The sequence below is a fragment of the Mobula birostris genome, chromosome 11 (assembly GCF_030028105.1).
Source record: "Mobula birostris isolate sMobBir1 chromosome 11, sMobBir1.hap1, whole genome shotgun sequence".
Taxonomy (NCBI): domain Eukaryota; kingdom Metazoa; phylum Chordata; class Chondrichthyes; order Myliobatiformes; family Myliobatidae; genus Mobula; species Mobula birostris.
Window position 1 is genome coordinate 10,369,856 of NC_092380.1, and position 13,710 is coordinate 10,383,565.

Below are 13,710 nucleotides of genomic sequence, written 5' to 3' on the forward strand. Positions count from 1 at the left end.
ATATACCTGTCTAGTAGTCTCTTAAACTTCACTAGTGTATCTGCCTCCACCACTGACTCAGGCAGTGCATTCCACACACCAACCACTCTCTGAGTGAAAAACCTTCCTCTAATATCCCCCTTGAACTTCCCACCCCTTACCTTAAAGCCATGTCCTTTTGTATTGAGCAGTGGTGCCCTGGGGAAGAGGCGCTGGCTGTCCACTCTATCTATTCCTCTTATTATCTTGTACACCTGTATCATATCTCCTCTCATCCTCCTTCTCTCCAAAGAGTAAAGCCCTAGCTCCCTTAATCTCTGATCATAATGCATACTCTGTACACCAGGCAGCATCCTGGTAAATCTCCGCTGTACCCTTTCCAATGGGTCAAAAATATCGAAAATCTGGCTGAGTGGTGCCACAACAACAACCTCTCACTCAATGCCAGCAAGACCAAGGAGCTGATTATTGAATTCAGAAGGAGGAAACTGTGTATTCAAGAGGCAACCCTCATTAGGGGACCAAAGGAGGAGAAGGTCAGCAACTTTAAATTCCTTGGTGTTGTCATTTCAGAGGACCTGTCCTGGGTCCAGCACTCCAGTGCCTCTACTTCCTCATAAATTTGCGAAGATTTGGCATGATAGTGAATACTTTGACAAACTTCTATAGATGTGCAAACACGAGGAATTCTGCAGATGCTGGAAAGTTGCTGGTGAACGCAGCAGACCAGGCAGCATCTCTAGGAAGAGGTACAGTCGACGTTTCAGGCCGAGACCCTTCGTCAGGACTAACTGAAAGAAGAGCTAGTAAGAGATTTGGCCTCCCCCTCCCACTTTCAAACCTCTTACTAGCTCTCCTTTCAGTTAGTCCTGACGAAGGGTCTCGGCCTGAAACGTCGACTGTACCTCTTCCTAGAGATGCTGCCTGGCCTGCTGCGTGCACCAGCAACTGTGATGTGTGTTGCTTCTATAGATGTGTGGTGGAGAATATACTAACTGGCTGCATCACAACCTGGTATGAAAACACCAATACCCTTGAATGTAAAAGCCTACAAAAAGTAATGGATATGGCCCAGCCCTTCACGGGTAAAACCCTTCCCACCATTGAGCACATCTACATGGTGCGCTGTCACAGGGAAGCAGCGGCCATCATCAGAGACCCCTACTACACAGGTCATTCTCTCTTCTCACTGCTGCCACCAGGAAGAAGGTAAAGGAACCTCAGGAACCACACCACCAGATTCAGGAACAGTTACTACCGCTCAGCTATTAGGCTCTTGAATCAAAGGGGATAATTTTATTCAACATCACTTGTCCCATCACTGAAATGTTCCCACAACCGATGGAGTCACTTTCAAGGACTCAATATTTATTGCCCCTTTACTTATTTTTTGTTTGCCTGTCTATTTATTTATTTATTTTTCTCTTTTGCATTTATACAGTTTCTTTTTTTCCTGTGCGTTGGTTGTTTGTCTTTCCTGCTGGGGACGGTCTTTCATTGATTCTACGATGGTTCTTGGACTTACTGTGTACGCCTGCAAGAAAATGAATCTCAGGGTGGTAGACGGTGACATACGGTATAGGTACTTTGATAATATATTTATTTTAAACTTTGAAGTCTCACCCAACCCTGCTGTTAATCAATGCAGTCAACATCAGAGAGGGGCTCCTTGGGAGAGACGCAGCCTGATTATCCAATTCCCAAGGTTGCATTGGGGATAACTGTATGGAAAGCGGAGCTTACAGTAGATATTGAACTGGTGGACCATTCAGTTCGATGGGCCGAATGGACAGCTTCTGCGATCTATCACTACAGTCAACATATCAGTAAGGTTCGCCCATCGTCATCGACGAAGACCTCGACACCATGATGGTGTCGAGACTAGCGCTTGATTTGGATTTAAGTGAGGGAGAGTTGCGCAGCGTCAGCCTCACTCTCTCTTCCCAATTCCCATCTGGATCCAGTGGCAAGACAGGAGTCGAGATATATATCGGTAACAGTAATCATGAAACCCACTCTGGTTCACTGATGTCCTTGAGGACAGGAAGTCCTTACTTGGTCTGACCCAAATGCACACCAGAGGTTCCAAACTTGTGGTCCACAGACCCCTCAGTCAATGGCTGGGGGTCCATGGCATAAAAAAGGTTGGGAACCCCTGCACTAGAATGTGGCTGACTCTGAAATTTACCCAGTAACACACTCAGCACAGAGGCAGCTGAGGATTGGAGATGAAGATTGGACGTGTCAATTATGTATATGTTCTGTGATCAAGTTTCTTAAAACCTCTTGAAGACAAACAAAAGAACACAGAATCTGGAAGCTGGAACAAAATGAACTGTGGGTAGGACTCAATGCATTTGGCCAAAGGAGTAGGTCAACATTTTGGGTCAAGATCAAGACTGAGAGGGAAGAGGATTGGTAGTACTCGCTGTTCTGCCCACCAAGTTCTCCCCACGTTCTGTTTTATTTTTGATCGCATTCATGGGCTCACGTAGGTGTGTCCATTGTCAAGGATCCCCACAATCTGGGTTATGCCCTCTCCTCGCTGCTGCCATGAGGGAGGAGGTACAGCGGCCTGAAATCCCCACCACCAGATCCAGAAGCAGCGACTTCCTTACAACATCCGGTTCTCAAACTAAGCTGCACCCCTCGGCTACAGAACGCAATAGACCGCCTTTGGTACTACCAGCCACTTGTCCTAGATAGTGCCTTAGTTCTGGTTTGCACCCAGATCTTGCTTTCACACAGTTTATCTTTCACTGTGGGGTATAATCTTGTGTGTAATTTATACCGCGTCCTGTCTGTATCTATGTTCAAAGTTTAAAAAGTTCAAAGTACATTTATTATAAAAGTCAGCATATACTACTATAAGACTTATGAGCAGAATTAGGCCATTCAGTCCATTGAGTCTGCTCCACCATTCCATCATGGCTGATTTATTATCCCTCTGAACCCCATTCTCCTGTCTTCTCCCCTTAATCTTTTATTCCCCTACTAATCAAGAACCTACCAACCTCCATTTTAAATATATCTAGTAATGTGCTCCCCCCCATAGACATCTGTTGCCATGAATTCCACAGATTCACCACCCTCTGACTGAAGAAATTCCTCTTCACCTCTGTTCTAAGGGAACATCCTTCTATTCTGAGGCTGTGCCCTCTGGTCTTGACTTCCTCACCAAAGGAAACATGCTCTCCATATCCACTTTATCTAGGCCTTTCAATATTCAATAGGTTTCTATGAGACTCCCCCTCAATCTTCTAAACTCCAGCACCATCTAACGTTAACCCTTTTGTTCCCAGGATTATTACCTTGTCCAATGCCAGCACATCCTTTTTTAGATAAGGGGTCCAACACTGCTTACAATACTCCAAGTGCAGTCTGACCAATGCCTCAGCATTACATCCTTGCTTTTATATTCTAATCCGCTTGAAATGAATGCTAACATTGCATTTGCCTTCCTTACCAAAGGTTCAAAGGTCAAATTTAATGTCAGAGAAATGTATACAATAAACATCCTGAAATGCCTTTTCTTCGCAAACATCCACGAAAACAGAGAAGTTCTCCAAAGAATGAACGAGAGTTAAACGTGAGAACCCCAAAGTTCCCCCCCAGCTCCCCCCTCCTGCGCATAAGCAGCAGCAAGCAACAATTCCCCCCTCTGCCCACCAGCAAAAACAATGTGCATTGGTACCATCACTGAGCCCAAGCATATGCTAAGCAATAGCAAAGACACAGACCAAAGTTACCCCTAAGGTCTCGCATTTCATCTGAAATTTGACAACCCACAGGTTCTCTCTCTCCCTGGCAAGGGAGAAGGAGGCGTCCCCCATTTTCACAGCAAACGGGAGACATAACAACAACCCACTGGTTTACGATGTTAAAAGTTCGATTCGTCACTTTTTTCGAGCTCAGTGTCCGAAGATCTCAAAGACCTTGGGTCTTCAGGCCCACCGCGAAAGATTTTCCAGCCTCCCCAACGACACAAAAGTCTTCTGCCGTGACACCGACCCTTGATCCGCCCGTGTCCTACCACTGACTCAGCCTGCAAGTTAACCTTTAGGGAATCCTGCACTACCTTGAGATTAGACAGTAGAATAGAGAAATACAATGGAATCAATGAAAAACTGCACATGAACAAAAACTGACAACCAATGTGCAAAAGAAAACAAACTACGAATAAAAATAAATAAATAATATTAAGAACATGAATGTAAAGCCTTGAAAGTCAGTCCACAGGTTGTGTAAATCCGTTCAGAGTTGAGATAAATTGGAGAAGGGCCGATTTTGTGGAAATGAAAAAGGATCTAGGAAGAGTGGATTGGGATAAGTTGTTTCCTGGCAAGGACGTGTTCAGTAAGTGGAAGGCCTTCAAAGGCGAAATTTTGAGAGTGCAGAATTTGCATGTTCCTGCCAGGATTAAAGGCAAAGTTAACAGGCATAGGGAATCTTGGTTTTTAAGGGATATTGGCGATCTGGTTAAGAAAAAGAGAGAGGTGTATAGCAGGTATTGGCAACAAAGAACAAATGAGGTACTTGAAGAGTATAGAAAATGTAAGAAAATACTAAAGAAGCAAATCAGGAAGGCAAAAAGAAGACAAGAGGTTGCTTTGGCAGATAATGTGAAGGTAAACCTGAAAGGTTTCTACAATTATATTAAAAGGATAGTAAGAGACAAAATTGGTCCCCTAGAAGATCAAAGTGGTCCTAGCAGAAATTGCGGGGGCCCTAGCAGAAATATTTAAAATGTCGCTGTCTACGGGTGAAGTGCCGGAGGATTGGAGAGTGGCTCATGTTGTTCCGTTGTTTAAAAAAGGATCGAAAAGTAATCCGGGAAATTATAGGCCGGTGAGTTTAACGTCAGTAGCAGGTAAGTTATTGGAGGGAGTACTAAGAGACAGAATCTACAAGCATTTGGATAGACAGGGGCTTATTAGGGAGAGTCAACATGGCTTTGTGCGTGGTAGGTCATGTTTGACCAATCTGTTGGAGTTTTTCGAGGAGGTTACCAGGAAAGTGGAGGAAGGGAAGGCAGTGGATATTGCCTACATGGACTTCAGTAAGGCCTTTGACAAGGTCCCGCATGGGAGGTTGGTTAGGAAAATTCAGTCGCTAGGTATACATGGAGAGGTGGTAAATTGGATTAGACATTGGCTCGATGGAAGAAGCCAGAGAGTGGTGGTAGAGAATTGCTTCTCTGAGTGGAGGCCTGTGACTAGTGGTGTGCCACAGGGATCAGTGCTGGGTCCATTGTTATTTGTCATCTATATCAATGATCTGGATGATAATGTGGTAAATTGGATCAGCAAGTTTGCTGATGATACAGAGATTGGAGGTGTAGTAGACAGTGAGGAAGGTTTTCAGAGCCTGCAGAGGGACTTGGACCATCTGGAAAAATGGGCTGAAAAATGGCAGATGGAGTTTAACACTGACAAGTGTGAGGTATTGCACGTTGGAAGGACAAACCAACGTAGAACATACAGGGTTAATGGTAAGGCACCGAGGAGTGCAGTGGAACAGAGGGATCTGGGAATACAGATACAAAATTCCCTAAAAGTGTCGTCACAGGTAGATAGGGTCGTAAAGAGAGCTTTTGGTACATTGGCCTTTATTAATCGAAGTATTGAGTGTAAGAGCTGGAATGTTATGATGAGGTTGTATAAGGCATTGGTGAGGCCGAATCTGGAGTATTATGTTCAGTTTTGGTCACCAAATTACAGAAAGGATATAAATAAGTTTGAAAGAGTGCAGAGAAGGTTTACAAGGATGTTGCCGGGACTTGAGAAACTCAGTTACAGAGAAAGGTTGAGTAGGTTAGGACTTTATTCCCTGGAGCGTAGAAGAATGAAGGGAGATTTGATAGAGGTATATAAAATTATGATGGGTATAGATAGAGTGAATGCAAGCAGGCTTTTTCCACTGAGGCAAGGGGAGAAAAAAATCAGAGGACATGGGTTAAGGGTGAGGGGGGAAAAGTTTAAAGGGAACATTAGGGGGGGCTTCTTCACACAGAGGGTGGTGGGAGTATGGAATGCGCTGCCAAACGAGGTGGTAAATACGGGTTCTTTTTTAACATTTAAGAATAAATTGGACAGATACATGGATGGGAGGTGTATGGAGGGATATGGTCCGTGTGCAGGTCAGTGGGACTAGGCGGAAAATGGTTCGGCACAGCCAATAAGGGCCAAAGGGCCTGTTTCTGTGCTGTAGTTTCTATGGTTCTATGGTTCTATGGTCGTCTATGTGTGGAGCCTCACGAGATGGGGGAGATCTTAAACAATTTTTTTGCATCAATATTTACTCAGGAAACTGGCATAGTGTATATGGAAGGAAGGGAAACAAGCAGTAGTGTCATGGAACATATAGAGATTAAAGAGGAGAAGGTGCTTGCTGCCTTACAGCGAATAAAGTAGACAAATCCCCCGGGCCGGACGTGATATTCCCTTGGACCTTGAGAGAGACTAGCGTAGAAATTGCAGGGGCCCTGGTAGAAATATTTAAAATGTCCTTAGCCACAGGTGCGGTGCTGGAGGACTGGAGGGTAGCTCATGTTATTCCATTGTTTAAAAAAAGGCTTCAAAAGTAAACCAGGTAATTACAGGCCAGTGAGCCTGACATCAGTAGTAGGTAAATTATTGGAAGGTGTTCTGGGAGATTGAATATACAAGTATTTGGACAGCCAAGGGCTGATTAAGGAGCATGGCTTTGTGCATAGTAGATCGTGTTTAACGAATCTTGTACAGTTTTTCAAGGAGGTTACCAAGAAAGTAGACAAAGGAAAGGCTGTGGTTGTTGTCTACATGCACTTTAGTAAGGCCTTTGACAAGGTTCCACATGGGAGGTTATTTCAGAAGGTTCAGACACTAGGTATCCATGGAGAGATTGTAAACTGGATTTAAAATTGGCTGTGTAGAAGAAGACAGAGAGTGGTAGTGGATGATTGCTTCTCAGACTGGAGGCCTGTGACTAGTGGTGTGCCTCAGGGACTTTATTCCTTGGAGCATAGAAGAATGAGGGGGGATTTGATAGAGGTTTACAAAATTATGAGGGGAATAGACAGAGTAGATGTGAGTAGGCTCTTTCCACTTAGATTAGGAGAGATAAATACGAAAGGACATAGCTTTAGAGTGAAAGGGGAAAGGTTTAGGGGTAACATGAGGGGGAACTTCTTCACTCAGAGAGTGGTGGTAGTGTGGAACGAGCTCGCATCTGATGTGGTAAATGCGGGCTCACTCTTGTTTTAAGAATAAAGTAGATAGATACATGGATGGGAGAGGTCTGGAGGGTTATAAACTGGGTGCAGGTCAGTGGGTCTAGCGGAATAAAGTTTTGACACAGACTAGAAGGGCTGAGTGGCCTGTTTTCTGTGCTGTAGTGTTCTATGATTCTATGAATGAAGTTATCCACGCCAGTTCAGGAGCCTGATGCTTGTAGGTTAATAACTGTTCGAGTGGTGTGGGATCTAAGGCTCCAGTACCTCCTTCCCGATGGCAGCAGCAAGAAGAGATGGGGGTCCTTAATGGTGGATGCTGCTTCCTTGTGGTAATGCTCCTTGCAGATGTGCTCAGTGGTGGGGATGGCTTTGACTGTGATGGACTGGGCTGCATCTGCCACTTTCTGAATGTGTCTTTAATGCTGTTGACAGGGAGCATTTCACTGTACCTGTACCTCACCATACTCGCTCACATGACAGTCAACTGAACTTGACTTGGCTTGAGGCTTGCTAGCAAGGCCAGCATTTATCTCCCATCCCATCGCCTGAAGTCCCAGGCAACTTCGTATACCAACATCTTTCGAATCAACGCTCTTCGCCACCGTTTCCGCGCAGTATTGTTTTTAGAATATCGAGCCATTTGCGTTATTGAGAAATCTATCTTCACTATTAATCAGCTGGCATTATAGCGTGTTTCACTTGAGATAAGCCTTTCAGATTACTTCTGGCAGATAAGAGCTCAAACCGCCATCTGAGATCTCGAAATAATTCAAAGGTAATTTGCAGTTCTCTCAGCAAGCGTCGCAGAAGTGAAAGTGCCGAAGGCTACAATTCACTGGGATACCAGTGAGAAGGAAGCAGAAAGGAGAGGGAGGAGAATCCATTATTCTCCTTTGGGAGAACAGTGTGTCGACATAGATGCAAGGTGCAGAGCATTCAGACTGGCTGATCACAGCCTGGTATGGCTTGAATGTGCAGGATTGCACGGCCCTGCAGAGGGTTGCTGGGCACAACCCTTCCTACCATCGAGGAGTGCCCAAGAGAATGGCACCCACCACTAAGAATCCTAGCCATCTGGGACATGCCCTCTTCGTGTTATGACCACTACGGAGGAAGTAAGGAGTCTCAAAACTAGCATGCAATGGATCAGAAACCGTTCTTTCCACTCGTCCATCATCACTCTCAACAGTCCATGAACACCGCCTCGTTATTCCTCCTTTTTGCATTAATTCCTTTTTTTTGCGAACGTTCATGTTCTTACACTGCACTTCTGCTGCAAAGCAACATATTTGTCCCACTGTACGTTTGAGGGCATGTAGACGATTTCCTTCCAAAGCCTCCCCATTTTGCTTTTGTATTTCCTGGGTAGTGGAACACTTGTGGTCAGGTTCCCTAGGCCTCCCCAGAACGGAGTTACAAAGGACGTGAGTGTGGGACGTTTGTCAAAAGCGGACAGCTTGCTCCTGGGTGTGAGGTTGAGTAACTCGCCTGTAAAGGCCTTACTTTACAGAAGCGACTGCGGCGCAGTTGGTGGGGCCGCTGCCCCGCAGCTCCAGTGACGGGATTCAATCCTGACCTCCAGTGCTATCTGTGTGGAGTTTTCACGTTCTCTCTGTGACCGCGTGGGCTTCCTCTGGGTGCTCCAGCTTCCTTCCACATATTGATTTATTTAGAGATACAGCACAGAACAGGACCTTCCGGCCCAGTGAGCCACTTATTTAACCCTAGCCTAACCACAGGTCAATCTACTAATCGGTATGCCTTTGGACTGTGAGAGGAAACCAGAGCACCTGGAGGAAACCTTCACATGCCACAGGCAGAATGTACAGATGGTGCCAGAATTGAACTCTGAACTCCAACACCCCAAGGTGTAATAGCGTCACACTAACCGCCATACGTGAAGGCCAGGAACTGGACTTAGTTGCCAGAGGCTATACAGAGTTTGATAATGAATTTACTTAGAACTTTGAATAGTCAGGGGCTATTTAAGGCACATGCCATTGGAGGCATTTAATAGCTACCACCCCTGGCTATAATAGTATTTACCCAACACCTATCATTCTTCTTTTGTGTGTGAATGCCCACAAGAAAATGAATCTCAAGGTAGTATACGGACTAAAAGGGCCGAGATGGCCTGTTTCCATGCTGTAATTGTTATAATATATGGTAACATATACAGAGCTTGATAATGAATTTACTTTGAACTTTGAATTTATACTAGGAGTCATAGAAAAATACAGTGCAGAAACAGGCCCTTCGGCCCATCTAGACCACCCTAAACCTTTTAATTTGCCTGCTTCCATCGACCTGCACTCCATACCCCTTCCATCTATGTACCTATCCAAACCTCCTAAACGTTGAAATCAAACTCTCATGCATCAATGGTGCTGACAGCTCGTTCCACGCTCTCAGGCCCTCTGAGTGAAGAAGTTTCCCCTCATGTTCCCCTTAAACTTTTCACCTTTCACCCTTCACTCATGACCTCTAGTTGCAACCCCACCCAACCTCAGTGGAAAAAGCCTGCTGGCTATACCCCTCATAATTTTGTATACCTCTATCAAATCTCCTCTCAATCTTCTACGTTCCAGGGAATAAAGTCCTAACCTATTCAATCTCTCCTTATAACTCAAGTCCTCCACACCTGACAACATCCTTGTAGATTTTCTCTGCATGCTTTTAACCTTACTTACATCTTTCCTGTAGGTATCATAGATGGATACAGCTTTGAATAAGGTCCTTCAACCATCTGAGTGTGTGCTGTCCCAAATCACCCATTGACATTAATCAGAGAACATAGAATATCTTGTGGAATGGTCCAGCACAGTGCAGGCCCTCCAGCCCATGATGTGCCAACCTTATAGCCCACTCTAAAATCAATCTAAGCCTTCCCTCCCACGTAGCCCTCCATTATCCTACATCCATGTGCCTATCAGGGGGTTCCTTAAATGCCCCTAACACATCTGCGTCTACCAATACTTCAGGCAGTACATCCCATGTACTCAACACTCTCTGTGTAAAAACCTTACCTCAGACATCCCCCCCCCCATACTTTACTTCACTCGTGTCAATGAAATGCCCCCTCATAGTAGCCAGTTCTACTCTGGGAAGATGTCTCTGGCTGTCCACTCCAGCTATGCAACTTATCATCTTGTACATCTCTATTGATTCACTTCTCATCCTCCATCATTCCATAGAGAAAAACCCGAGCTCACTCAACCTATCCTCATAAAATATGCTCTTTAATGCAGACAGCAGTCTGGTAAATCCCCTCTGCACCTTCTCTAAAGCTCCCACATCCTTCCTATAATGCGGTGACCTGAACTGAATACAATACTCCAAGTGTGGTCTCACCAGGGTTTTAATCGAGCTACATTATTTGTGCCTGTTGAACTCAATCCCTCAACTAGTGAAGGCCAACACACCATACACCTTCTTAACAACTCTATTAACCTGTGAAGCAATTTTGAAGGATATTCCTGAAATAATCCCATTTTTATTCTGCCTGGATTCCCATCAAATCTCCCCCCTCAGGTTGTACCACTCACTTACACGCTAGGGGCAAGTTACAGTGGCCAATTAACCCACATATCACCGGGAAGTGGGGACAAACCAGAGCACCCGAATTAAACCCACGTGATCTCACAAGGAGAATGTGCTAACTTCATGCTGACAGCACCCAGAAGTCAAGCTTGATGTTGCGTGACTCAGCCTGGGTCTCTGGCAATCTGAGTTCAAGTCTCTGGAGTGAGCCTCTCAAAGACCAGCCCTACACCCCCGTCGTGAGAGGTGGAAACGGGTAAGGCCACCAACGGGGCTCTGGTGAAGCTGTACAATGCAATTCCCCGTACTGTGGATTACAGAAACACTGCTGAACTCCAACCATACCTTTGACTTCAGAGGACGATTGAGATGGGAGGTCATCGATGGCCAACGCTCCACTAGAAGCTAAGTGCCCAAGAAAAGCAAGTAAGTCTCTGGAGTTGGTCTTGAATCCATGATGTCCTAACTTAGAGGCAATCAACTTGATCCACCAGTCGTTCGCTCTATACTTATGGAGATCAGAAACTCTTAGCAAAGTTTCCTCAAGATATCTGGCTGAATCCATCATAACCTCTTTGCAAGATTGATAGAATGAACCCACATGTGTGGGATTGATCTGCCTTAGTTAAGGATTCCCAACTTTTAAAAATTGGGAATTAGGGAAATTGCCAACACCAACAGGTTTTATGATTCAAGGACATCATACACCATAACACCGTACAAAGTTCATTAAAGCGTAAATATTTTATTGGCTGCTGTCTAGATGGAGGGAAAAGGAGAGGATAATTCTCCAGAGTCTAGTGGGATGTCACCGGTTGATTGAGGACACGTAATTACTCGGGAACAAGCCAATCCGTCCCCATAAACTCCCCTTCCACCACGAGGGGTCTGTGGTGTCCAGAACCTCGATGATGTCACCGCACTTGAATTCCAGCTCGTCATCGGCCTCGGCTGTGAAATCGAACATGGCTCGAACACGCCTGGTTTTCTGCAGAGAGGAAACATAGAGTGAGCGTCTGTCTCAAGGGGCCATCATACTGTGTCTCCTCCACCCATCGGCACTTACTAGTCCATAGCTGCACTCCATTCTATAATGTCTTGATATTAGTAATCGATTTTAAAATTTAAATTTAGTATTCTTCTCTTCATGGTTTTGCCTTCTTCTCATCTCCCCACACCTCTGTCACCTTCCCTAGCCTATGAAATTCCACAGATTTCCAATTCTAACCTCCTGGACTTTCCCAGTTTTAATCACTCCACCTTTGGAGGTTGTGCTTTCTGTTCCCTCCTTAAATCGTTCCCTCCACCCCCTCTCTATCTCACTTCTTTTCAAATGCTCTTTAAACTAGGGCTACTATGGACTTGTCTTTGATTATATCTTCGTTTTTGTTTTGCACATATGTTTTTTTTCACGGTTTGGCGTAATTTAAAGTACAATTTATGTACAATTTAGAGTGTTGTCTGAACCTACCTGCCTGTAATGCTGCTGAAAGCAAGTTTGCCTTTCAAGTTTAAGCTTAATTATCATTCAACCATACATGAATCCCATGAATAGAGCCAAACGAAACAATGTGACTCCAGGACCAAGGTGCAAAACACAGTACCAACAGTTGATCACAGCACAAGACACATATAGCACATATAAGATAGCGAGTCCATTTAAGGTATCAGTAAAATATATATTAACACAAAAAAAATGATAGTCCAAGGCCCTGAGGCCATGAATGTTGCAGCAGTCTGCACCCAAACGCGATACAGCTTGTCTTCTGCCGAGCGAACACTGGGAGCAGCACCAACTCCAGCTTGGTACCACCGCTGGTGCCTCTCCCCTGGGCGGCTATGAACAGGTGATACTGCGGCTTGAGGCCTATCTCTCATTCTGACCAAGGCTGTGCAGCTGCCATGCCGTCTGCCAACAGATCAGTGAATCGGACCTGCAGCAGCCCACATCAGCGATGTCCGACAGGGTCTTGTGACCAAAAGAAAAGTGATTCAGACGATGGCTGGCTGTTAAACTGCACACCGCCTTTGTGCGCTGACTGATGCAAGCGGCAGCACGATCCGCACCAAGTCCAGCTCGTTCAGTTTCTCCACCAACGAGCAACTCGCCGATGGAGTAGTCCTGAAGTACTTTAAGTTCCTAATGTCCAGCAGAGTCTTGCAATTATAAAAAGTATGTCTGTGAAAGACAGTAATATCTCTGGTTGACCCCATAGAAGCCGCTGCGACCAAATACACTGCCATCTTACTGGAGATGTCCTGCACTTCAACGTATCTGTGCACATGACAATGAATTTGACCAGACTTGACATCTTTATCAACATAACCTTCATTAAGGCCTCGTTCTTTGGCTTAGCATCAAATTTTATTGTAAAACACTCGTGTTAAATGGATTGCAAAGTCTGACTGTATAGAAGTTGCTTGTTTTTGTAAATGGAATGAGGTGTACTTTATTCGTAATGTGATCGCAGAATGGAACAAGAATGACTTCTTCCTTTTGTCACCAAAAACTCTTGCAAGTTTCTATAGATGTTCCATGGGGAGCATCCTGACTGGTTGCATCATAGCCCGCTTTGTAATCCAGGGAGCAGGAAGCGCAGAATCAAATATCGCTGTGGTGATTGTACGTTCTAGTATCAATTGTTTGGCGACAATAAAGTATAAAGTCAAGTATGAAGGCTCCAGTGCATAGGATCGCAAGAGGCTGCAGAGATTCATGGATTCAGCCAGCTCCATCACAGACACACCCCTCCACACTATTGAAGGCACTTTCAAGAGGCGATCCATCAAGAAGCCAGCATCTGTTCCTGAGGATCCTCACCATATTCTCTTCTCATTACCACCATCAGGGAGGAGGTACAGGAGCCTGAAGGCCCACACTCTGTAATTCAGAAACAGCTTCTTCCCCTCCATAATCAGATTTCTGAACAGTTCATGAATCCATGAACACAACCTCATTATTTCCTTCCTTTTGCACT

At 45.0% G+C, this 13,710-nt stretch overlaps 1 protein-coding gene across 1 annotated transcript in view; it reads right to left on the minus strand.

The window, feature by feature from the left end:
* Window positions 1-11,461: 11,461 nt before the first annotated feature.
* The window catches only part of LOC140204801 (GRB2-related adapter protein 2-like), an 86,655-nt gene continuing 84,406 nt past the window's right edge, over window positions 11,462-13,710 (minus strand). The window contains exon 6 of the mRNA XM_072271609.1: window positions 11,462-11,720. Coding sequence (XP_072127710.1) covers window positions 11,541-11,720 — 180 coding nt within the window. The 3' untranslated portion in view covers window positions 11,462-11,540. The remainder of the gene's footprint in view (window positions 11,721-13,710) is intronic.